Source organism: Lithobates pipiens, unplaced genomic scaffold, assembly GCF_037356315.1.
Source record: "Lithobates pipiens isolate NorthernLeopardFrog02 unplaced genomic scaffold, aLitPip1_a1.2 Scaffold_27, whole genome shotgun sequence".
Classification (NCBI taxonomy): domain Eukaryota; kingdom Metazoa; phylum Chordata; class Amphibia; order Anura; family Ranidae; genus Lithobates; species Lithobates pipiens.
Genome location: NW_027507788.1, coordinates 152,172,257 through 152,196,688, shown reverse-complemented (window position 1 = coordinate 152,196,688; position 24,432 = coordinate 152,172,257). Strand labels below are relative to the sequence as shown.

General features: G+C 43.4%; 1 protein-coding gene across 3 annotated transcripts in view; it reads right to left on the bottom strand.

Moving 5' to 3' along the window:
• RER1 (retention in endoplasmic reticulum sorting receptor 1) overlaps positions 1 to 24,432 on the bottom strand; it is a 51,854-nt gene that overhangs the window by 12,401 nt on the left and 15,021 nt on the right. For all 3 annotated transcript variants that reach the window (XM_077457668.1, XM_077457669.1, XM_077457670.1), the window contains exons 3-5: positions 16,611 to 16,715; positions 11,314 to 11,413; positions 3,299 to 3,377 (exon numbers count right to left, since the gene is read on the bottom strand). In XM_077457668.1, the coding sequence (XP_077313794.1) occupies positions 3,299 to 3,377; positions 11,314 to 11,413; positions 16,611 to 16,715 (284 nt within the window). The remainder of the gene's footprint in view (positions 1 to 3,298; positions 3,378 to 11,313; positions 11,414 to 16,610; positions 16,716 to 24,432) is intronic.

Below are 24,432 nucleotides of genomic sequence, written 5' to 3'. Positions count from 1 at the left end.
TCTAGGGCTAGAGTTATTTCTCTCGCTCCAACGTTCGCAGCGACACCTCATATGGGTTTTCATATGTGGGCGAGACTTACATATGCGCTCGCTTCTGCGTGTGAGCACACGGGAACTTTTTTTTAGTGTCAATTTTACTTTACACTTTTTCGTTTGACACTTGTAATAGGAATATGGCATGATTGGTCCTCTTTACAGTGAGATATGGGGTCAAGAAGACCCCAACATCTCACCTCTAGGCTGGGAAGCCTGAAACAAACGATCTCAGCTTCCCAGCCAAGTCGACACCATTCCTTTGAATGCAGAGGCCAGGCGTGATGTCATATCGCATCAGGCCTCTAACGAGATCAGAGACTACAGCGACCATCTGGTCCACCGTAAATCTCTATAGTAAACATCCGGGGTCAGCGGATCCGTTCTCCGTCTCACCAATCGCAGCAGTGACTGGAAGAATGATCGAGCGGCTGGTCAGCCGCTATGATCATTCTCATGGTGTAGGGAATCGCCTGCTGAAAAAGCAGATATCTGAATGATGCCTGTAGCTTCAGGCAACATTCAGATATACCCGCACAAAGCCCAGGACGTCATACGATGACCAGCCATCGGCCAGCGTTTAAGGAAACCTATTCCTTTAAAGTCCTGGCCTGCATCACCTCCTAACTTTGGTCAATGCCTACACTTCTAGCTTCAGCAGAAATCTCTCTTTCATGTGACAGAAAGACAAAAAATAAAAATAATAAAACCACAGATGGAAGCAGTTTCCTGCATATAACATAATATATATCTAAAAACAGTTTTCATCTGCTTATAATTTTACAGGCAACTCCAAATCACAACTTGCATTAAAAGTGGATGTAAACCCATTTATAAAATTTGACCTAGGCTCATATCTGCAGTGTTTAGTTATCTCTCTCCAAAGCTCTGAGTCCAATGTCTTTCTGCTGCTCCCTTCTTCCATTATCAGCATGATAACTTCTGACAAGTTCTGACACAGGAGATTAAAGCAGCTGGAAATTTGTGTTGGGGAGGTTGCTATAAATAGATTAGCAGGAAGCTGCTCTACTCACAGCACAGCTCTGCATGTTTCTTTCTTCCTCTGCCTATGTGGAAAGGGGGGGGGGGCTGCCTTTGCTCCAATCAGCTGTCACACAGTGTATGCCAAGACTGCCTTCTCACTGCTGAAAGAGGAAGTAAAAATTGAAATGCGATGTTCACTTTCTAAAGAATATAGCAGGCTGAAAACAGCAGATATACATGTAAAATTTATATAGGGAGATTGGTTTCATCCCAGTGCATCGTCGGAGGCTGTTCACTTCACTGGGTATATGTGAGGGTTCACATCCACTTTAAGGGCTTGTTTACACTTTAGTGTTAAAAGGTGCGTTTACTCATGTTTAACAAGCATTAAAAACCCTTCTCTAAACACCCTATGCACGTTTTTGATATGTTTGACACTAGTTAAAACGGCACTGCAAACTCCCATTACTGTAATAACATCGCATTTGCGGCGTGTTAGACTTGAAATGCTTTAACTCCTTCAACCTCAACATGAAGCGTGTCCGTGTCCGTCCGTGTTATCAATTGCATAGGAGTTTGAGGAGCATTAAAAAATGTGCTTCAAAGTACTGCTTTAAATACCAGTGTGTACAGGGCCTAAAGGAGAAGTATGGTCAAAGCTTTTCTGGCCATACTTTTCCTGGAGATCACATGAGCGCACTTGGTGCTGCACACGCCTGTGCCCCAGATTCAGCAGACAGTGGGCTAAAGCCCACTGATCTGGTATGAAGAAATGTCTGGAAGGCCACACTGCAATAAAATTACCTTTTTTGACTCAAAAACATATATGACGCTCAATCATAGCTATGATTAAGCACAGTGTTGTATCTCTTTCTCTCGCTTGCTGTATAGCGTTTTGTATGTTTCTGAATTAATAAAAAAGGCGATTTTATTGGAGTATGGCCATCCAGATCATCTGCTATGTGCAAGGCCAGCACCCTATGTTTGTGCAGTGGAGGGGGAACACATAAGGATGACTACTTTGAGCGGTGTAACACTTTGCATTGTTGAGCTAAAAAAAAAAACACTGTCGGCTGACATCACAGAGCTGGCCCAGGCTTTGCAGGGATTCCGACAATAAATGTCAGGATCCGCCCAGTTAATTAACCAGAAGCTGGCTCAGAACCTGAGCCAACCACTCCTGCCCTCTCTACAGCCCAACGCTCCAGTGAGCGTTGGAGGGGCAAAGCAAAGATCCGGTGAACGTCTCTGCTCACTGAAGACAAAGAACTGAGCAATTGACAGTCTTTGATTGCTCAGTTCTCTGGGGACAGCTGCAGCATTGGATCGATACAGCAGCCATCTAGGCGAGTATGCAAGTTTTTTTTTTTTGTAACCTACAACTCTTTTTTTTTTTAAACTTTAATGTCCTTCAGATGTTATGCTTAAAATGCTACACAAATCTATGCCCACGCATTTACTGACAGTATGTTAATTGCCATAAATGTAGCCAAGATTAAAATTTCATGCTGTAAAACTAGTGACAAGCTCAGATAAATATATAAAACACAGTAGTCAATATATTGCATATATTCTACCTTAACACTATTCAAGCTGCAATAGTGCCCAAAATACTACCCATGATGAATTATATACAACCAGCCAATTACCCACAGAAACTTCCACTCATTTCCTTTTCTGTAATCACTAGTACTTTAAGAATTGTTTTTTATATCCTTTTAAACGAGTTGCTAAAACCTTAACTGGCTTGCTCCTGCACAGTCCATGTTAGGATTTCATGTAGATACCTTCCATTGCGATACTACCAGCCCACAGCAGTGCAAACTCCTACTTCAGAGACCATGCTGTCACTTACAGCTCCCGGCCTCATTTATCAGGACAAATAAAGCATGTGGATTGGTTATTGCAGTTATTTACTGGTTGACAGTCATTGTCAGTTTGATGAAGGTGACCCTATACTGTCTGAAACACTTACATGTGACTGATGCACAAAATAAAGATAAAAAAAATGTAACCACTAACAGAAAAAAATCCCCAAAAAACCCACAAGGACACAAAAGCATTGGAGTGTTATGTTATGACACTTATCCATCTGCTTTTCTTTTCATCTACTAGTCCAGATGCATTTATGACCACAGCACCTAACACACTCCCTACTGCAAAATGACAAGGACCAAAAACATGACAATGTAAAGGAAAAAAAAAAAAAAAAAAAAAAAACCACACACCCCACAAAGATATTAGAACTATTGCAACTGCAGACACACAAAAACAAACTCACCAAAATTTAAATTCTGGAAGCCGTCTAATAAATGGACGGAATTCTTCATTTTGTTTTGTCGGTAATGACGGACCCTCATCTAGAAAAACAAACAAAAAAAAAAAAAAACACACACACATTATATATGCATACCAATTTGAAAATGAATAAGTAGTTTGGTGGACAGCTATCTTTAAATACAGAATAACCAATATATTTAAACCAGTCAAGCGTTTGTAAGAATCTGCATTTCTAATCATATTAAAAACAGACTTTCATCTCGGGGATATGTGGGCGATGCTTAGACTTATTCTCTTCCTGTCAGAATCATGTCAGCCCAGCGGCAAGTTGTAAGGCACCATAGAGGGCAATAGGTCTCCTTTCAGAGCTCAGGAAGGACCACTGACACTATCAGGCTGCTGGATGAGGATAAAACTGCCTTTTGTTCATTGCTCCTTCATGTAATCCTGATGGCATCTTTGATATATGACAGTTTTAGGTGTCTGTTATCAGAGTGCTGCCAGAACACAAGACCCTATGCAGCCGGACATCTGCTCCGATTACCTTTCTAGTCTTTAGTTTACAATCCATTCAGCTTTACAATTATCTTAACTACCACTTGCTGAACAAGCCTTTTCTGTCACTTTTGTTTGCAAGTTTAAATCAGTATTTTTTGTTAGAAAATTACTTATAAACCCACCCCCAAAATATTAATTAAATTATAAAATATCTCTCTAAGTAGAAACTCTAAGGCAGTGATGGCGAAACTTGGCACCCCGGATGTTTTGAGCATCATGGGAAATGTAGTTCCCATGATGCTCAACTACACTGTAGAGTGTATGAACATCATGGGAAATGTAGTTCCAAAACATCTGGGGTGCCAAGATTTGCCATCACTGCCCTAGGGAATAATATGGCAATCGTAATTTTTTTATGGCACACAGTGTTTGCACAGCGGTTTCAAAAAAAAAAATATATATATATATAAGGCAATTTTTTGTATGATATGAAAGATGATGTTACGCAGAGTAAATACATACCCATCATGTTATGCTTTAAAATTGCTTGTGGAATGGGGAAAAACGATGGTACTTAACCACTTGCCGACCGCCGCACGACGATATACGTCGGCAGAATGGCACGGGCAGGCATATGGGCGTATATATAAGTCCCTGCCTGCCCGCGGGTGGGGGGCCCGATCGGGCCCCCCCCCCGGTGCCTGCGGCGGTCGGCATTCCGTCGAGAGCGATCCGGGATGAGGGGGCGGCCATTCATTCATGGCCACCCCCTCGCGATCGCTCTCGACGAATGGAAATCCCCGGTGACATCACTTCCTCTCCTGTAATGTAAACACAGGAGAGGAAGTGATGTATTCTCTCCTCCGTGTCGGTATTTTTCGTTCCGACACGGAGGAGAGCGGATCGGTGAGTTGCACCAACACTCTACACACACAGTAGAACATGCCAGGCACACTCACACCCCCCCTTTACCCCCCGATCACCCCCCCAATTACCCCTGCCCCCCAGTCACAGTGACACCAATGTCATTTTTTTTTTTTTTTTTTTTGCATTGGTGTCATTTGTGACTGTAATAACTGTTAGGGCAGTTAGAGTTAGCCCCCTTTAGTTCTAATGTGCCCCCCTAACCCCCCCCAATAAAGGTTTAACCCCGTGATCACCCCCCGTCGCCAGTGTCACTAAGGCTGGGTTCACATTGCAGCGGTTTATGAGAACGAATGTGATTCGCACCGCACTGCAGTGCAAATCACATCCGATCTCTGTGCGATTCGAGTTCAGCCATTCGCCGCACCCGCCGCACCCGCCACACCCGCCGCAAATTCGCACGGGACCCTTTTTTTGGCCCGCAGCAGAATCGGATCGCATGGGTGGTCACACCATGCGATCCGAGTTTGCAGATCGCACTGCGATATGCGAACTGATCTGGGGGTGTCAGTAACATTTCACTGACACTCCCAGCAGTTCGCATAGGGCAGTGTGAACTGCCGCCGGGAGGCATGCGATGCGGGAACCCGCCGCGGATTCGCGGCGTTTGCGCATCGCTCCAGTGTGAACCCAGCCTAATAAGCGATCATTTTTCTGATCGCCGTATTAGTGTCACAGGTGACGCTAGTTAGGCAGGTAGGTATTTAGGTTCGCCGCAGCTTTTTATAGCGCCAGGGACCCCCATATACTACCGCATAAAGCCCCCTGATTGCCCCCTAGTTAACCCTTTCACCTGTGATCACCATATAACTGTTACAGGTGACGCTGGTTGGTTAGTTATTTTTTTATAGTTTCAGGGCACCCGCCATTTATTACCTAATAAAGGTTTAACCCCCTGATCACCCGGCGGGTGTCATTTGTGACTAATAACTGTTAGGGCAGTTAGGGTTAGCCCCCTTTAGTTCTAAGGTACCCCCCTAACCCCCCCAATAAAGGTTTAACCCCGTGATCACCCCCCGTCGCCAGTGTCACTAAGGCTGGGTTCACATTGCAGCGGTTTGAGAACGGATGTGATTCGCACCGCACTGCAGTGCAAATCACATCCGATCTCTGTGCGATTCGAGTTCAGCCATTCGCCGCACCCGCCGCAAATTCGCACGGGACCCTTTTTTTGGCCCGCAGCAGAATCGGATCGCATGGGTGTTCACACCATGCGATCCGAGTTTGCAGATCGCACTGCGATATGCGAACTGATCTGGGGGTGTCAGTAACATTTCACTGACACTCCCAGCAGTTCGCATAGGGCAGTGTGAACTGCCGCCGGGAGGCATGCGATGCGGGAACCCGCCGCGCATTCGTGGCGTTCCCGCATCGCTCCAGTGTGAACCCAGCCTAATAAGCGATCGTTTTTCTGATCGCTGTATTAGTGTCACAGGTGACGCTAGTTAGGCAGGTAGGTATTTAGGTTCGCCGCAGCTTTTTATAGCGCCAGGGACCCCCATATACTACCGCATAAAGCCCCCTGATTGCCCCCTAGTTAACCCTTTCACCAGTGATCACCATATAACTGTTACAGGTGACGCTGGTTGGTTAGTTATTTTTTTATAGTTTCAGGGCACCCGCCATTTATTACCTAGTCTCACTAGTGTACCCCTAAATTTAGGGGTGTCTACTTTCCAAAATGGGGTCATTTGGGGGGGGTTTGTGCCATCTTGGCATTTTATGGCCTTCAAAACTGTAACGCCCTTAGAAAGCCTGAAGGCGGTGCTTGGTTTTCGGGGCCCCGTACGCGGCTAGGCTCCCAAAAAGTCCCACATATGTGGTATCCCCGTACTCAGGAGAAGCAGCAGAATTTATTTTGGGGTGTCATTTCACATATGCCCATGGCATGTGTGAGCAATATATCATTTAGTGACAACTTTGTGAAAAAAAAAAAAAAAAAAAAAAAAAAAAAAAGTTTGTAATTTTCCCGCAACTTGTGGCAAAATATAAAATATTCCATGGACTCAACATGCCTCTCAGCAAATAGCTTGGGGTGTCTACTTTCTAAAATGGGGTCATTTGTGGGGGTTTTGTGCCATCTTGGCATTTTATGGCCTTCAAAACTGTAATAGGTAGTGAGAAGTGAACTCAAAAATTTACGCCCTTAGAAAGCCTGAAGGCGGTGCTTGGTTTTCGGGGCCCCGTACGCGGCTAGGCTCCCAAAAAGTCCCACATATGTGGTATCCCCGTACTCAGGAGAAGCAGCAGAATTTATTTTGGGGTGTCATTTCACATATGCCCATGGCATGTGTGAGCAATATATCATTTAGTGACAACTTTGTGAAAAAAAAAAAAAAAAAAAAAAAAGTTTGTAATTTTCCCGCAACTTGTGGCAAAATATAAAATATTCCATGAACTCAACATGCCTCTCAGCAAATAGCTTGGGGTGTCTACTTTCTAAAATGGGGTCATTTGTGGGGGTTTTGTGCCATCTTGGCATTTTATGGCCTTCAAAACTGTGATAGGTAGTGAGAAGTGAACTCAAAAATTTACGCCCTTAGAAAGCCTGAAGGCGGTGCTTGGTTTTCGGGGCCCCGTACGCGGCTAGGCTCCCAAAAAGTCCCACATATGTGGTATCCCCGTACTCAGGAGAAGCAGCAGAATTTATTTTGGGGTGTCATTTCACATACGCCCATAGCATGTGTGAGCAATATATCATTTAGTGACAACTTTGTGTAAAAAAAAAAAAAAAAAATTTTTTTTTGTCATTATTCAATCGCTTGAGGCAAAAAAATAAAATATTCAATGGGCTCAACATGCCTCTTATCAATTTCCTTAGGGGGTCTACTTTCCAAAATGGGGTCATTTGGGGGGGTTTTGTACTGCCCTGCCATTTTAGCACCTCAAGAAATGAGATAGGCAGTCGTAAACTAAAAGCTGCGTAAATTCCAGAAAACGTACCTTAGTTTGTAGATGTGACAACTTTTGCGCAAACCAATAAATATACAATTATTGACTTTTTTTTTACCAAAGACATGTGGCTGAATACATTTTGGCCTAAATGTATGACTAAAATTGAGTTTATTGGATTTTTCTAATAACAAAAAGTAGAAAATATCATTTTTTTTCAAAATTTGCGGTCTTTTTACGTTTATATCGCAAAAAATAAAAATCGCAGAGGCAATCAAATACCATCAAAAGAAAGCTCTATTTGTGGGAAGAAAAGGACGCAAATTTTGTTTGGGTACAACATTGCATGACCGCGCAATTACCAGTTAAAGCAGCGCAGTGCCAAAGTGTAAAAAGACCTCTGGTCATTTACCAGCAAAATGGTCCGGTCTGAAAGTGGTTAAAAATCTCCATAGGCAATGTTTTAAATGCCTTTACAGGTTACCTGCTTAGAGTTACAGAAGAGGTCTAGTGCTTACTCTTGCGCCAATGTTTGCAGCGATATCTCACTTGCACAAGCACGGAGGGATGGGGGCGCTCTAAAAAGTCTTATTTTTACACCGTCTCTTTACATTTTTTAATCACAATTGTAATAGAAAGAAGGATGATAGATCCTCTTTATGCAGAGATCCAAGGTCAAAAAGACCCCAAATCTCTTCTTTACTTTTAATCGCTCATCTACTGGGTACTTTTAACCCCCTCTTCTTCAGGCCAATTTTCATCTTTCAACACTGTCACAATTTGAAGGACAATTGCGTGGTAATGCAACACTGAATCCAAACAACATTTTTAGAATTTTCACACACAAATAGAGTTTTCTTTTGGGGGTATTTAACCACCTCGCGCCCGCCCTATAGCCGAATGACGGCCGTAGAGCAGGCGCGTTCGTCCGGGTGGTCGTCCCTGGACGGCCTGATGTTTACTTCCGCAATGCGCGCCGCCGCGGGCGCGCATCGCGGAAGTTCTGTGTTCGCCGTGTCCCCCGGGGACAGGCAAACACAGATCGCTGTAAATGGCCAATCACAGCGGCCGTTTACAGCGTGATCGGCGTGTCCAATGGGAGATGATCTCATATGTAAACATACGAGATCATCTCTCAGCGCCGCTCTCCCTCCTCGCACAGACAGTGTGAGAGGGGAGAGATGAACGGCTGCAGCGGCAGCCGTTCTGCCTGCAGTAAGGAAAAAAAAGTAAAAAAATAAAAAAAGTGCCATCCTCCCCCGTCAGTGCCATCCTGCCGTCAGTGCCATCCTGCCGTCAGTGCCATCCTGCCGTCAGTGCCATCCTGCCGTCAGTGCCATCCTGCCGTCAGTGCCATCCTGCCGTCAGTGCCACATAGTGCCATCTGTCATCAGTGCCACGTATCAGTGCCACTTGTCATCAGTGTCACGTGCCATCTGTTGTCAGTGTCACGTGTCATCAATGCCACTTATCAGTGCCATCTGTCATCAGTGTCACGCGTCATCGGTGCCATGTATTAGTGGCATCTGTCATCGGTGGCACATATTAGTGCCACGTATTAGTGCCATCTGTCATCAGTGCCACGTATTAGTGCCACGTGTCTTCAGTGCCATGTATAAGTGCCACGTGTCTTCAGTGCCACATATTAGTGCCATCTGTCATCAGTGCCACATATCAGTGCCATCTGTCATCAGTGCCACATATCAGTGCCATCTGTCATCAGTGCCACATATCAGTGCCATCTGTCATCAGTGCCACCTGTCATCAGTGCCACGTATAAGTGTCATCATTGCCACGTATCAGTGCCATCTGTCATCAGTGTCATGTGTCATTGTCCTGGTGCTTCAAAAGTGTAATAAATAGTCAACAAGTTAGATGTGTAATTTAGGTTCCTAGAACACATGATGGCGCTACCTGCATGTTGGGCCTCTCTATGTGGCCAGGCTGTGAAAAAAAGTCACACACGTGGTATTGTAATACTCAGGAGGAGTAGCAGAATTTTTTGGGGGGTGTCATTTGTGGTATACACATGCCACGTGAGAGAAATAACCTATTACAATGACAATTTTGTGGAGAAAAAAAAAAAATGAAAAATCTTAATTTTGCAAAGAATTGTGGGAAAAAAATGACAACATCAAAAAGCTCACTATGCCTCTTACTAAATACCTTGGAATGTCTACTTTCCAAAAAGGGGTCATTTGGGGGGTATTTGTACTTTCCTGACTTGTTCGGGTCACAAGAAGCGAGATAGTCCACCAGTACATCAGATGTGATCAATTTTGTGCGATTCGCACCACACCTTGTAGACTCTCTAACTTTCACAAAGACCAAATAATATCCACTAATTTGGGTTATTTTTACCAAAGATAGGTAGCAGTATAAATTGTGGCCAAAATTTATGAAGAAAAATTAATAATTTGCATAATTCTGTCACAGAAACAAAGAAATATGCGTTTTTTTTCAAAATTTTCGGTCTTTTTTCATTTATAGCGCAAAAAATAAAAACCCCAGAGGTGATCAAATACCACCAAAAGAAAGCTCTATTTGTGGGAAAAAAAGGACACAAAATTCATTTGGGTACAGTGTTGCATGACTGAGTAATTGTCATTCAAAATGTGAGAGCACCGAAAGCTGAAAATTGGTCTGGGCAGAATGGTGTTTAAGTGCCCAGTAAGCAAGTGGTTAATTATCACTGGGGTTTTTATTTTTTACTAAACAAAAAAAACATACATTTAAAAAAAAAAAAAATCTATTTTTCATAGTTGGTTATAGAATTTTGCAAACAGGTAATTTTTCTCCTTCACTGATGTGCGCTGATGAGGCGGCACTGGTAATCAGTGCCTTGATAATCAGTTTACATGTCCCTTTTAGAGAAGGCAGTTATCAGGTCCCTCCTCCTCTCCTCTTGCTGTCCATATGAGGAAGAGTGCCCATAACCAGCTTCTATTTACATCCGTGATCAGCTGTGACTGGACACAGCTGACTGGCTCTTTACCTCAATATGTGATCAGCAGTGTCCTCCAGACACTGATCACAGAGTGTGCCGCCTGTGCTCCTCCATATGATGGCCTCCCAAAACTAGCAGTCTGCGCTGCAGCCGTCATTCGGCTTCTGAAAGCGTTCTAGTGGCTCATGAGACGCTCAGAATGCTTTCAAGAGAAAAAGTCAGCCATTGGCTGAAAAAAACAATACGGGGATTATGGAAGAGATCTTAAGCCATAATCCCGGTAAACCACTTGCAAACTGAAAAAAAAAAAAAAAAAAATGTATGTATGTATGTATATGTATATATATATATATATATATATATATATATATATATATATATATATATATATATATATATATATCTCAACGTTAAAAAGCTGTATAATAAAGTAAGAGACTTCAAAAATAACCCACATATAACAAAAACTTCTGATTGTCTAGATTGCACAAACCCCATACACCACATTGAATGCCAATACAATTCCACAACATATGCCAAAAGGGGGCTGCCGCTCACATGATTTTTTTTTTTTTTTTTACCTTCATGCATAGAATGCATAAAGGTAAAAAAAAAAAAAGCTTGAGCCTTTAGAACCACTTTAAAGTATAGTAAAAGTTTTCTGGGAGATATTTGCCAGTATATGGTTACACCAAAATTTAACACCACAACCTTTACACAGCAATTAAGATTCCAGTTAAAAGAAATAAATGTACCTGAATCTTCCATTAAGGATGGGTCTACCTTTGGGGATAAGAACGCTATGAAGAGATTTAGGTGGTAGATGCCCAAGGCATATGTTACTATATACCAACCCTGTAAAAAACAAAAAACAAAATATGTATATATAAATAAATCTTGGAAAAAGTTTGGAAATGCAAAATAGAAAAAAATACAATAGTGTGAACACCCAAACTGAACTTAGACACATTATAGCTTCATTTTGTTTATTTTTTAACATCATAAACATACATGTCATACTTACCTGCTCTGTGAAATAGAGTATGTGCACAAAGCAGCCCAACCCTCTTTTTCTGGGGTTCCCCGTCAGGCTCCTCCTCTTCGGCAAGTGCCCCTATGTAACTCTGCTTTCCATGGGGGCACCCGTGTAGACTCGCTCCCAAGCCGCCCGCTCTGTGTCAATTGACCACCCCCCATTCATTTGGCACAGGATTTGACCAATGGCTACCGCTATCAATCTGCGCAGGGAGGAGGGAGAGAGCATTGCTCTTGCGCACATCACTAGATCGTATCAGGCTCAGATAAATAAAAAATAAAATAAAAAAATAAAGTGGGCAGGGTTCTGCAGCACAGAAGGTTTTTCACCTTAATGCATAGAATACATTAAGGTGAAAAACCTTAAGGCTTTAGAACCACTTTAATGTGTCAGTCTACACATTTTGTATAGTTCAGATATTCCAGCAGCTACAGATCTGCACCTAAGCCCTCTCATTGAGTCTCTTTCTGCAGCCTTTAGAGAAAAGCTGCACTCTCACTACTGGGTTTTCATTTCTTCTAAATTATAGACAAAGCAGCATAGGGAGCAATATCCTATGTGCAAAGGGAACAGAGAGATAACGATTTTTCTTAGTCTGAAGACATGGGGGAAGGTGCCCCAGGACGACGTCATCTGTGACGAAACAGCGTAGGGAGGAGTGGCGTGCTGATGTCACTGATTGAACGCAAAGTCCCGGAAGCAACGGGCAGCTATTGAGAGCCAGCCGCCTCGACCATTTTTTGACACGTTATTTTTATCTACGGCAATTACCTTTGTGGATAATATTGAGGCTTAAGATCCATGTGGAAACTATTTGAGGTGCAAAATTCCAGCCGAGGGGGCCAGTACTCACCTGCCAGGAATTAGGTCACAACCCCTGGACCATGTCGTTTGGTTGTTTTGCTGTTTGCCTTACAGCAGTAAGGTAAGGGGCCACTCTACCTGGTGTGCCGTAAACATTGGAGATATAAGAATTAAAGACACGGTTGCTGGCACCTGTTTCTGAGAAGCACTGAATAAGCCACTGGTCACTTTACCCATTTCAGCTCACATAAAGACTTTACCATTTTATTCTTCTTACTAAGAGGAGCACTGAAAAATAGCCACTGGTCACTTTATTCCATTTAATTTCACTAAAGACTTTATTATTTAGTTCTTTTGTTTAAGCATGCGTTGTGTGTTGCACGTTTTAATATAAGAAGAATTTTATAAGTTTATTATCTTGGAGATATTCACTTATTATTTAAGGCACATGACACTTTATTGTTTTACTATTTGTAACAGATTGGACACTTTATTTCATTGATTGTTCACGGGTTAATCTGCTGGAGACACTTCACATATTTGGATTCGTTTTAGATTTACCGTGTATAATACCCAATTGTATAATATTGGACGTTTTTTTATTATATTTATCTAAAAGGAGGAAATATCACCTAATAGAAGGAGACATCGCTCTCGGGAGTGTGTCACTTAGTAACACTGGTATTATTTATATAAGCACAAGGCACTTTATTTTTAGTTTAGTATAGTTTAGCTTAACCTTTTCAGGTAGCACAACACCATTTATTTGATTTTTAAGTACACTATCTGGGGGTTAGGGTTTATACCCCTGTCGGTGGTTTGCTGCAACCTGTCCTTGTTGATGGCTTGGGCCCTTGGTGATAGCGTGGGGATACCCTAATTTACTAGAGAGATAACAATGACAATGGAGAGGATCTTACACCACTAATCTCTCTGACTCTTTAACCAGTTCAATACCAAGCACTCCCCCCCCCCCCGTCCTGCCCAGGACTTTTCAAAGCTGTCACACTTCGAAAGACAATTGCGCAGTCAAACCAATCTGCGCCCAAACAATGAAAAGAATGTATTCTTCCCACAAATAGATCACCACTGGGGTTTATTTTTTGCTAATCAAACTAAAAAAAGTTCGAAATTTTAGAAAAAAAAAAAAAAAGTTTTTCTTTGCTTCGGCTTTAAAATTTTGTTTTATCCTTCACTGATATGTAGAATTGATGGGCACTGACAGGCATTACTGATGGGCATCTGAAGGGCACTTTGATGGAGCACTGACAAGCGTTCCTGATGGGGCACTGAATGGCATTGTGGTGGCACGTCTGATGGGGGCTGTGCTGATAATCAATGTGCCGATTATCAACACAACCCCCCCCCCCCCCCCCGATAGGGAGAGCCAATCAGCGTGAACTGAGGAAAGACGTTTACCGAAAATTTTCCTGGTTCGCGCTGTGATTGGTCACTTAATCATGTGGTAAGGAGCCTCCTTACCTAGAACGGAGTTGCGGTGTGTCACCGCAACAGCAATCTTCGCACAGCGCGCCCCCGCGGGCATGTGCTGGCATGTTATCGTGAAAGACGTCAGGATAACACAACCACCACCCAGCTGTCATTCTGCTATAGGCGGGGTGGGAAGTGGTTAAAGGATGAATTAATTTAACTTTAAGTGATCCTTTAACTAAGGGAATAAAGTTAATCTAACAGTCCCCTCTAAAACAAGAACATTTATACTCACCTATCTTGTTGGGTGGCAAGTTAATTATTTGTGCATTCAAAAAGTTGCAAGCATCATACACTTCCAGGTATGTCAGACAGTGTGCAGCCCTCTGAGCTCTTTGGTTCATCCTGCTGGACAAAGCAGCTTCACCTGTCTAACCCCTTTGTCACTACAGGACACAGTAAAGATGTAGAGGTCAGCAGGTGAAACCACTGCATCCAGCAGGGGCACACTATGCGACACCCAAAAATTTAAAATGGAGCTCCTCAAAAGACAATCCCCACCACTCACCAAATAGGCAACTTACCTATTACACAAGGGGGGTGCAGATATACTAGCGACAGGATCATTTTAAGATCAGCTTTGAATCCCTTAACATTTAATATATTAACCCAGTAAATCTGACCTGACAGTGTTCACACTACCTGACCTGCCTAGATTAGCACAATATTTACTAGTTCAATTACTCCCAATCAAACTGGTCACAGATGCAGAAAAAGGAGGCGGGCTCTGGCTCAAAGGCCAGGCTGCCAGGAACATCACTTCCAGCTTGGCACATAATATATTGTGAAAGCGATGAAGTGCCAGAGATAGTAAAACACTGTGCTGGACTCTCCCAGGTTAGGTTATGGACAAAAGTACTGTGAGCTCTACAGTCTTTGGCTACAGAGGCCAAAAGGGTTTAAAAATTATATATATATATATATATATATATATATATATATATATATATATATGCTAAACAATATAAAAACAGGCATAAAAGGGCAAATATTAATCTTTGATTAGATCAACACTGCTGACATAACATGAGAAAAACATACAGCCTCCCCCTTGCACAGAACAATCCCGTTAGGGGTGCTTGGGATGAGGGCAAGCTCATATTGGTCTACTTGATTGAAACAAATAGACCATCTAGAAATGAATATGCAGCTCCTTATAACCGTTTGTATCCTCGTATATGACATTTTACGACCGTCTAGTTTATTACATCCATTCAATGACTAATATATGTTCTATTTTATACATGACAATTGTTATGTAAGGATATGATTTTGAGCTACTCGAATTGGAAATTATACGACTTCAAGTACCAATTGCATCAGTTTTAAATTCCTGTTGATACTTTATACCAATAAAATTAGAGCTTACAATCTAAAAAGGGAGGGTCAACTGATACAAAAGGTAATAGCTGTGGGTGGATGAGCTAATGGAGGAGGTAAAAACAGTGTATTAGTTAGAAGCAGGATAGGCTTCTAGAAGAAGAAGGTTTTCAGCGATCGTCTAAAGATGGATAGACTAGGGGACAGTTGGACAGATTGGGGTAGGGAGTTCCAAAGGATAGGAGAAGCTCTGGAGAAATCCTGGAGGCGAGTATGGGAGCAGGTGACAAGGGAGCAGGAGGTCTTGGGAGGACCGAAAAGAGGCTTGGTTGGTATAGGTTTGTAAGCTATTGTTAGTAATTTGAATTTTATTTGTTGGGCGAGTAGAAGCCAGTGGAGGGATTGGCAGAGAGGGGTGGAGGACACTGAATGGCTGGTAGGGTGGATGAGTCTTGCAGCGGCATTCATTATGGACTGAAGGGGGGGGCGGTCTATGTAAAAGTAATCCAATGGAGAAGGGAGCTGCAGTAGTCAAGGGGAGAGATAACCAGGGCGTGAATTAGAAGCTTGGTAGTGCCATTAGTTAAAAAGGGCATATTCTAGAGATGATGCGGAGGCTTTGGCGGCACGATTTGGACAGGGATTGGATGTGGGCCTGAAAGGACAGGTTAGAGTCCAGGGTTACCCCTAGCATCCTGGCATGTGGGGACGGACCGATAGATGTGCCATTGATCTTGACAGAGAAGTCAGGGGGAAGAAATATTAAGAGCTCGGTTTTAGATAGATTCAGTTTGAGGAAGTGGTTTGACATCCAGGTCGATAGGTCTGTTAGTATATCAGTGATGCGTAAGCAGACTGATGGGGTGAGCTGAGGGGCAGAGAGATAGATTTGGGTGTCATCAGCATATAAATGGTAGTGGAAGCCATGGGAGACTATCAGAATAGTAGAGGTCCAAGGACAGGTCCTTGGGGGACCCCAACAGTAAGAGAAGCTGAAGAAGAGGAAGAGGAGTTGTAAGTGACACTGAAGGTGTGATGAGATGGGTAAGATTCAAACCAAAAACAGAGAGCGCAGCCATGGAGACCAAGCAAATTGAGTTTTTTTGAGGAGGGGGTGGTAAACTGTATCAAAATGTCCAAGAGTACAAAATAATGACCGTTGGTTTTGGCTGTTAGTAAGTTGTTTGAGTTTTTGGAGGGCAGCTTCTGTGGAGTGCTATGGGCGAAATCCAGACTGAAGTGGATCAAGAAGGTTATTCTTAATGAGGTGGTCGCTCAGTTGGTTGTAGACTAACCGTTCAAGGAGTTTGGAGGCAAAAGGGAGTAAATATTATATTATATTACAATCCCTGCGAAGCGCATGTTCAACAAAGCCTCCTATAACAGGGTAACAAAACCTACCTGTAGTATATAAACCCTTATCATGTAGATAACGCTTAGGCCTATAGTCATCAGCCATCGCACTACTGCGTAAGGTGTGGATTTGTCTAGCCACGACTGGTAAATCTGAAAAAAAATAAAAATAAATGTAATATAGAAGTGGGTTGCAAGCATCAAAAACAAAAAAAAAATCCATCTGATTATTTAATCGTAGTGTAAGGAATTCATCCATCAGGTCCCTCTATCACTCAGGTAGGGACAGCCCAAGGCCAAAATAAAATTCTTCACATGGGATTTTTTAAAAGTGCTTCAATCAAAACACACAAGAAACAACCAAGTGCAAAAAACAAAAAATACAAAAAAAAAAAAAGCACACACACACACAAACTTTATGCAGTCCTGGAGTTCTGATGTTGGGTTTGATGCCGTCTGTGACCCCGAGAAGCCACATCACTTGAGATAGGAAGAACACACGTTGGCCTTTAGCCATCTTGTCAGATCCATCCATTTAAAAATCAGCAGCTACAAAGAGTGTAGCTGCTCACTTTCATTAAACACTCAACTGTCCCACGGTCCAGCTCACGAAGCCTCACTTCTCTCCCCCTCCTCTTCGAGGTGTCGACATTCTAACTTCACAGCCAGGCACGCACACGCAAGCCACGCCGTGAATGGTCAGGCAATCGTCTGGGACCTGTGACATGTCCCAGAAGATTGCAGGCGGCTGGTGAACTTTCTTCCGGTGCCATGGAGCCAGGGCAGGAAGTGGGAGCCCATAAAAACTGGGTATCTGCTCCCCCCAAAAAAATGACATGCCAAATACGTTGCTATGCAATACACCACATCACAATTGCACAATCATTTAGAAGGTATCAGCAAATCTCCCCTCAACACGCACCAAACTCTAACAGGACAAGCTAACTAGCATTTAGTTCTGGTTCACACCAGTGCAGCTTTGAAGTTGCGCTACCCCTTTCATGACCAGACAATTTTTTAGCGATACAGCATTACGTTACTTTAACAGCTTAAGGACCGCCCCACATATATACTGCGGCAAGGCTGCACTTAAGCGCAGAATCATGTACCTGTACAGGATGTTCTTTGGCTCTGCACGCCCCTGGAGCCCCGCCCCCCATGTGATTGGACACAGTGGGAGCTAATCAGCGGGTCCGGCAGACTAAAAAAATATGCACCGTCACTTTACTAATGACACTGGTTGGGGAGGGGTTAACATCAAGGGCGATCCAAGGGTTAACTGTGTGCCTAGCCAGTGATTTTGTGAACTGTGGGAGGTGCTATTACTAGGGGCAGAGATGAAAAGGATTCCCTGCTTTGCAGGAACACAAATTAAATCCCTTCCCTCCTGTCAGAGGGGCGACCCGCCACTCTGCCGAACAATTGGCCGGTAACGTGCACCTGCCAATCAGCTTCCACCGTGTGATCACAACAAAAGCGGGGCGCATGCGTGCCCCCTACCTGGAGGCATAAATTCGTTCCGGAAGAATGCTTGTAATCCAAAGCACTTGTATATCAAAGGGTTTTCCCATAGAGTCCATCCGAGCGGCTCCAAATGTCACTGGCACCTCTGGGCAAATGCAGAGGATTGAATAATGCTCATTTTGCGAGACAACGCTCTCAAACCAAATCAAGATTAAAATAAATAAATAAATAAATAAATAAAAAGCTTGTATTGCGAAACGCTCGTAAACCATGTTACTTGCAATCCGAGGTATTACTGTATATATGTGTGATATTGGTCCTCCAATACAAAGGGGACCAAAAAAAAATAAAATGTGCTCTCTCTTTTAAATGTCATTTTAATCATAATAAACTTTTCTATAAAACTTTTTATATCCATCGAGTGGTCTGTCCATCATTTGCACCAGTAAAGACCGATCACAAAATTTAGGTTTTAGCAATTAGGAGATTATTAAATATACAGTGGTGTGAAAAAGTGTTTGCCCCCTTCCTCATTTCCTGTTCCTTTGCATGTTTGTCACACTTAAGTGTTTCGGAACATCAAACCAATTTAAACAATAGTCAAGGACAACACAAGTAAACACAAAATGCAATTTGTAAATGAAGGTGTTTATTATTAAAGGTGAAAAAAAATCCGAACCATCATGGCCCTGTGTGAAAAAGTGATTGCCCCCCTTGTTAAAACATACTATAACTGTGGTTGTCCACACCTGAGTTCAATTTCTCTAGCCACACCCAGGCCTGATTATTGCCACACCTGTTCACAATCAAGGCATCACTTAAATAGGAGCTGCTTGACACAGTAAGGTCCACCAGAAGATCCTTAAAAGCTACACATCATGCCGAGACCCAAAGAAATTCAGGAACAATTGAGAAAGAAAGTAATTGAGATCTATCAGTCTGGAAAGGGTTATAAAGCCATTTCCAAAGCTTTGGGAATCCAGCGAACCACAGTGAGAGCCATTATCCACAAATGGCGAAGACATGGAACAGTGGTGAACCTTCCCAGGAGTGGCCGGCCGCCCAAAATTACCCCAAGAGCGCAGCGACGACTCATCCAAGAGGTCACAAAAGACCCCACAACAACGTCCAAGGAACTGCAGGCCTCACTTGCCTCAGTTAAGGTCAGCGTTCATGCCTCCACCATCAGGAAAAGACTGGGCAAAAATGGCCTGCATGGCAGAGTTCCAAGGAGAAAACCACTGCTGAGCAAAAAGAACATCAAAGCTCGTCTCAATTTCTCCACAACACATCTTGATGATCCCCAAGACTTTTGGGACAACATTCTGTGGATCGATGAGACAAAAGTGGAACTCTTTGGAAGGTGTGTGTCCAAGTATATCTGGCGTAGAAGGAACACTGCATTTCATAAAAAGAACATTATACCAACAGTAAAATATGGTGGTGGTAGTGTGATGGTCTGGGGCTGTTTTGCTGCTTCAGGACCTGGAAGACTTGCCGTGATAAAAGGAACTATGAATTCTGCCGTCTACCAAGAGATCCTGAAGGAGAATGTCCGACCATCTGTTCGTGTACTCAAGCTGAAACGAACTTGGGTTCTGCAGCAGGACAATGATCCTAAACACACCAGCAAGTCCACCACCGAATGGCTGAAGAAAAACAAAATGAAGACTTTGGAGTGGCCTAGCCAAAGTCCTGACCTGAATCCTATTGAGATGTTGTGGTATGACCTTAAAAAGGCCGTTCATGCTCGAAAACCCTCTAATGTAACTGAATTAGGACAATTCTGCAAAGATGAGTGGGCCAAAATTCCTCCAGGACGCTGTAAAAGCCTCATTGCACGTTATCGCAAACGCTTGGTTGCAGTTGTTGCTGCTAAGGGTGGCCCAACCAGTTATTAGGTTTAGGGGGCAATCATTTTTTCACACAGGGCCATGATGGTTTGGATTTTTTTTCACCTTTAATAATAAACACCTTCATTTACAAATTGCATTTTGTGTTTACTTGTGTTGTCCTTGACTATTGTTTAAATTGGTTTGATGTTCCGAAACACTTAAGTGTGACAAACATGCAAAGGAACAGGAAATGAGGAAGGGGGCAAACACTTTTTCACACCACTGTAGCTATAGATAGATATAGAGAGATGGTATTTTTAAGCAGCTGAATCCTTTACAGGTTAACATTAAAGTGTCTATAAACTATGGGATATATACTGGATTTTTTATCATTTTATACTACTAATGGCAACAATCCGTGACTTATAGTGGTAGTGAGATGGCCGCAGACAGTCTGACACTTTGTGGGAAACCAGTGACACCAATACAATGATCAATGCTAAAAAAAAAAAAAAAATAGTATTTTTATAACAGCTTACCTGTAAAATCCTTTTCTTGAAGTACATCATGGGACACAGCGCCACAGTAATAACTGTATGGGTTATATGGCACCTTCAGGTGGTGGACACTGGCACACCCTAAACAGGAAGTTCAATTCCCCACATTACACCTCCCCTTACCCGGAGTACCTTCTGTAGCAAAGCAATACATATATAACCAGAAAGAGGGGAGGGACCTGCATCCCCTGATGTACTCTAAGAAAAGGATAAAGCTGTTATAAGAATCCTATTTTCTTTATTGTGCATCACGGGACACAGAGCCACAGTAATAACTGTAAGGGATGTCGGAGAGCAATGCCACCTGAGGGGAGGGACAAAAAAATAAATAAAATAAAAAAAAAAGTAGGGTGCAATCAGACCCGAGGACCTATACTGCTGCTTGCAGCACACTGTACCCAAAGGCGATATCCACATGCCTTCTTACATCCACTTGATAGAATCTGGTGAATGTACAGACTGAAGACCAAGTTGCGGCCTTGCAGATTTGAGCCATGGAGGCTTGGTGATGCACTGCCCACGAAGCGCTTCAACCTGAAAAAGGTGGAACCTTTTTCAAGCCATAAGCTTGAATTACCTGCCAAATCCATTTGGCAATAGCGGATTTCGATGCTGCCTGTCCCTTCCTAGGACCTTCAGGCAACATGAACAAAACATCTGGGTTTTTCGAATCTGATCAGTCACCTTCAAATAGAACTTGACTGCTCTGATTACATCCAACGAGTGCAGTGACTTTTCTTCCTTAGAACAGGGTTCTGAAAAAAAAAAAAAAAAAAAAAAATGAAGGTAAAAAATATCCTGGTTTAGGTGAAAACCTGAAACCACCTTTGGCAGAAAGCTAGGATGAGGACGCAATAATACTCTATCCTTGAACGATGGATTAAATATGGCTTGTTACAAGAAAGAGCTGCCAACTGTGATACCCTTCTTGCAGAAGAAATTACTACCAAAAAAACTAGCTTCCTTGTCAAAAGGACCAAAGGATCTGGTCAAAAGGCTGTTTCTGTAATGCCGACAGAACTAAATTCAAGTCCCAAGGGTTCAGGGGTGCTCTAACCGGTGGATTAAGCAGAGTTACCACATGTATAAAGCTTCGGATCAACGAATGTGAAGCAAGCGGATGCTGAAACAATACTGATAAGGCCGAGACCTGGCCCTTGATAGTACTCAAGGCCAGTTTAATTTCTAGCCCCATTTGCAGAAAGGCAAGAATTCTACCTAGGACATACTTCCTAGGATGCCAACGCCTAGATTCACACCAAGAAACATATGCCTTCCAGACTCTATAATAAATGACTCTGAAAGCTGGCTTCCTTGCATTAATCAAGGTACAGTATATACTCGAGTATAGGTCGATCCGAATATAAGCCGAGGCCCCTAATTTACCACAAAAAACTGGGAAAACGTATTGACTCGAGTATAAGCCGGGGGTGGGAAATGCAGCAGCTACTGTAAGTGGCAAAGAGGGTCAACAATGCCCATCTGCAGCTGCATGTCTCACTGTGTCTATTGCATGCCTCCCTGTGTCCTGTGCAGATCTGCCTACCTCACTGTGTCCTGTGTATACCTCCCTGTGTCCATTGCAGCCTACCTGTGCTAATCTTCATCCTTTGTGTCCTGTGCATGCCTCCCTGTGTCCTGTGCAGATCTGCCTACCTCACTGTGTCCTGTGTATACCTCCCTGTGTCCATTGCAGCCTACCTGTGCTAATCTTCATCCTTTGTGTCCTGTGCATGCCTCCGTTTGCCCATCTGCAGCCACCGATCAGTGTGTCATAAAAACATACAGCGGCCATTCCAGTATTCAAAAGCCGCGCCTCCTCTTCGTCTGTGATAGGCAGAACACTCAATTTCCCAGCAGTCAGTTTTCAGCCTATCACGGACATCCCCTCATCCTCGTCTGAGGTATGAGGATGAGGGGGATGTCCGTGATAGGCTGAAAACTGACTGCTGGGAAATTGAGTGCTCTGCCTATCAGACGAGGAGGAGGCGCGGCTTTTAAATACTGGAATGGCCGCTGTATGTTTTTATGACACGCTGGCCACCGTCTGTCTACATGACATGCCTGATCAGGTAGGCAGACGTCGGTGACCCGAGTATAAGCCGAGGGGGGCACTTTCAGCCTAAAAAAAAGGGCTGAAAATCTTGGCTTATACGGTAGGTATCATTAAGCCTGAAAGCCCACGATTCCTTAGAATGTGGATTTCAATAGCCAAACCGTTAAAGTTAGCATTTGTAAAGTAGACTGGAACACCGGTCCCTGCAATAGCAGGTCAGAATGTGGTGGTGGGGCCATGGCCCCTACCACCATCTTTACTATTTCTGCATACCAAGATCTTCTGGGCCACAAGAACTACCGACTTCCTTTCTCGGTTGATCCTGCAAAGAAGTCGAGGTAGCAGAAGAATAGGAGGGAACGCAGAAATCAGTGAGAACTGATCCCACGGGGTCACTAACACATCTGTTTGGCACGCAATCTCTTGTTCTTGACACAAAGTTGTCGACATTGTTGTTGAACCTGGATGGAAACAGATCTACATCCGGGATCCCCCATCTTTGGCATATACACAGGAAGATGTTGGGGTGAAGGGCCCATTCCCCTGGGAACTGCTGGCGACTTAAGTAGTCTTCCTGCCAGTTCTCTACCCCTGGAATGAAGATTGCCGAAACGCACGGCACGTTTTTCTGCCCAAGTTAGGATATGGTTTACCTCTCCCTGGGCTGCCCGACTTCTGGTGCCCCTTTGGTGATTGATACAAGCCACTGCTGTGGCATTGTCGGATTGAATCTGACAGGAGAATTCTGCAACCTTAATATCCAGGCCCTTAGGGCTAGACGTACCGCCCAAATTTCTAGAATGTTGATGGGAAAGGTCCTTTCAGTTCTGAACCATTTCCCTCGGACAGACGCTTCTTCCAGGACTGCTCCCCAACCTGCAAAGGTGCCAACAACAGATGCTAGCCTTTCAGGTAACCGGTAAGAAGGGTTTCCCCCTTTTGCAGATTCTCAGATATCCTCCATCAGATATCCTCCTGAGGCTCTGGCACACTTTTGGCAACAAACACATTGAAAAATCTAGTGGCAGAATCTTCTTGTTCCAGGCCGATAGGATACCGTTTTGCAGCAGTCTCGAATGAAACTGAGCATAGGGAACTGCTTCGAATTAAGCCCCATACAAAAGGAGAATGAAAGGACCCTTCTTTGCCCTGACCCCTTGGACCAAGTCCTTTATGGCGCTGATCTTTGCCTGGGGTAAAAACACCTTCTGGGCTGTATCTATGACCAGACCCAAGTACTCTAATCTTCTTACTGGCTTTAAAGAAGATTTCTCTAGGTTGATGACCTAACCTAGGTATTCCAGATAGTGTACTGTGGTGACCACGTTTTGCTCCAAGCAGACTACAGACTAGTCTATTAAGAGCAGGTTGTCCAGGGATGCTATTATTGTTATACCTTGAGTCCTTACCCTGGCCAGGGGAAGGGCCAGAAGATTTTTAAACACCCAAGGTGCAGTAGCTAGACCAAAAGGCAAGGCTGAAAATTAAGTCCTACTTTGAAAACGCAGATATTTCTGGTGGATGGGGAAAATAGATACATGCAGGTATGCATCCTTGATGTTGATTGATGCCAGCAGCTCTCCCTCTTGTAGGATGGAGACTACTGATCGGATCGATTCCATGCGATAAGAGCGAATTTTCAAGAAACGATTTGGGCCTGACATCCCCATTTGGTTTTGGTACCGTTAACAGGTTTGAATAAAAGCCTGACCCGTGCTCTTCCACGGGAACCGCCATGATAACCTTTTGCCATAAAAGTTGGTCTAAGCCCTTTTTCACACTTATACGACTTTTGAACTGCAAAAATCGCATGACAAGTCATTCTCCATGATTTTGAATGACTACCATTCATATTGGCACGATATGTCATGCCGACTTCAAAGTAGTTTCCGCACTACTTTTTTTTCTGAGGTCGGATCAAAGTCGGATTCCGTATTAACTGAGCCAACTTTGGCATG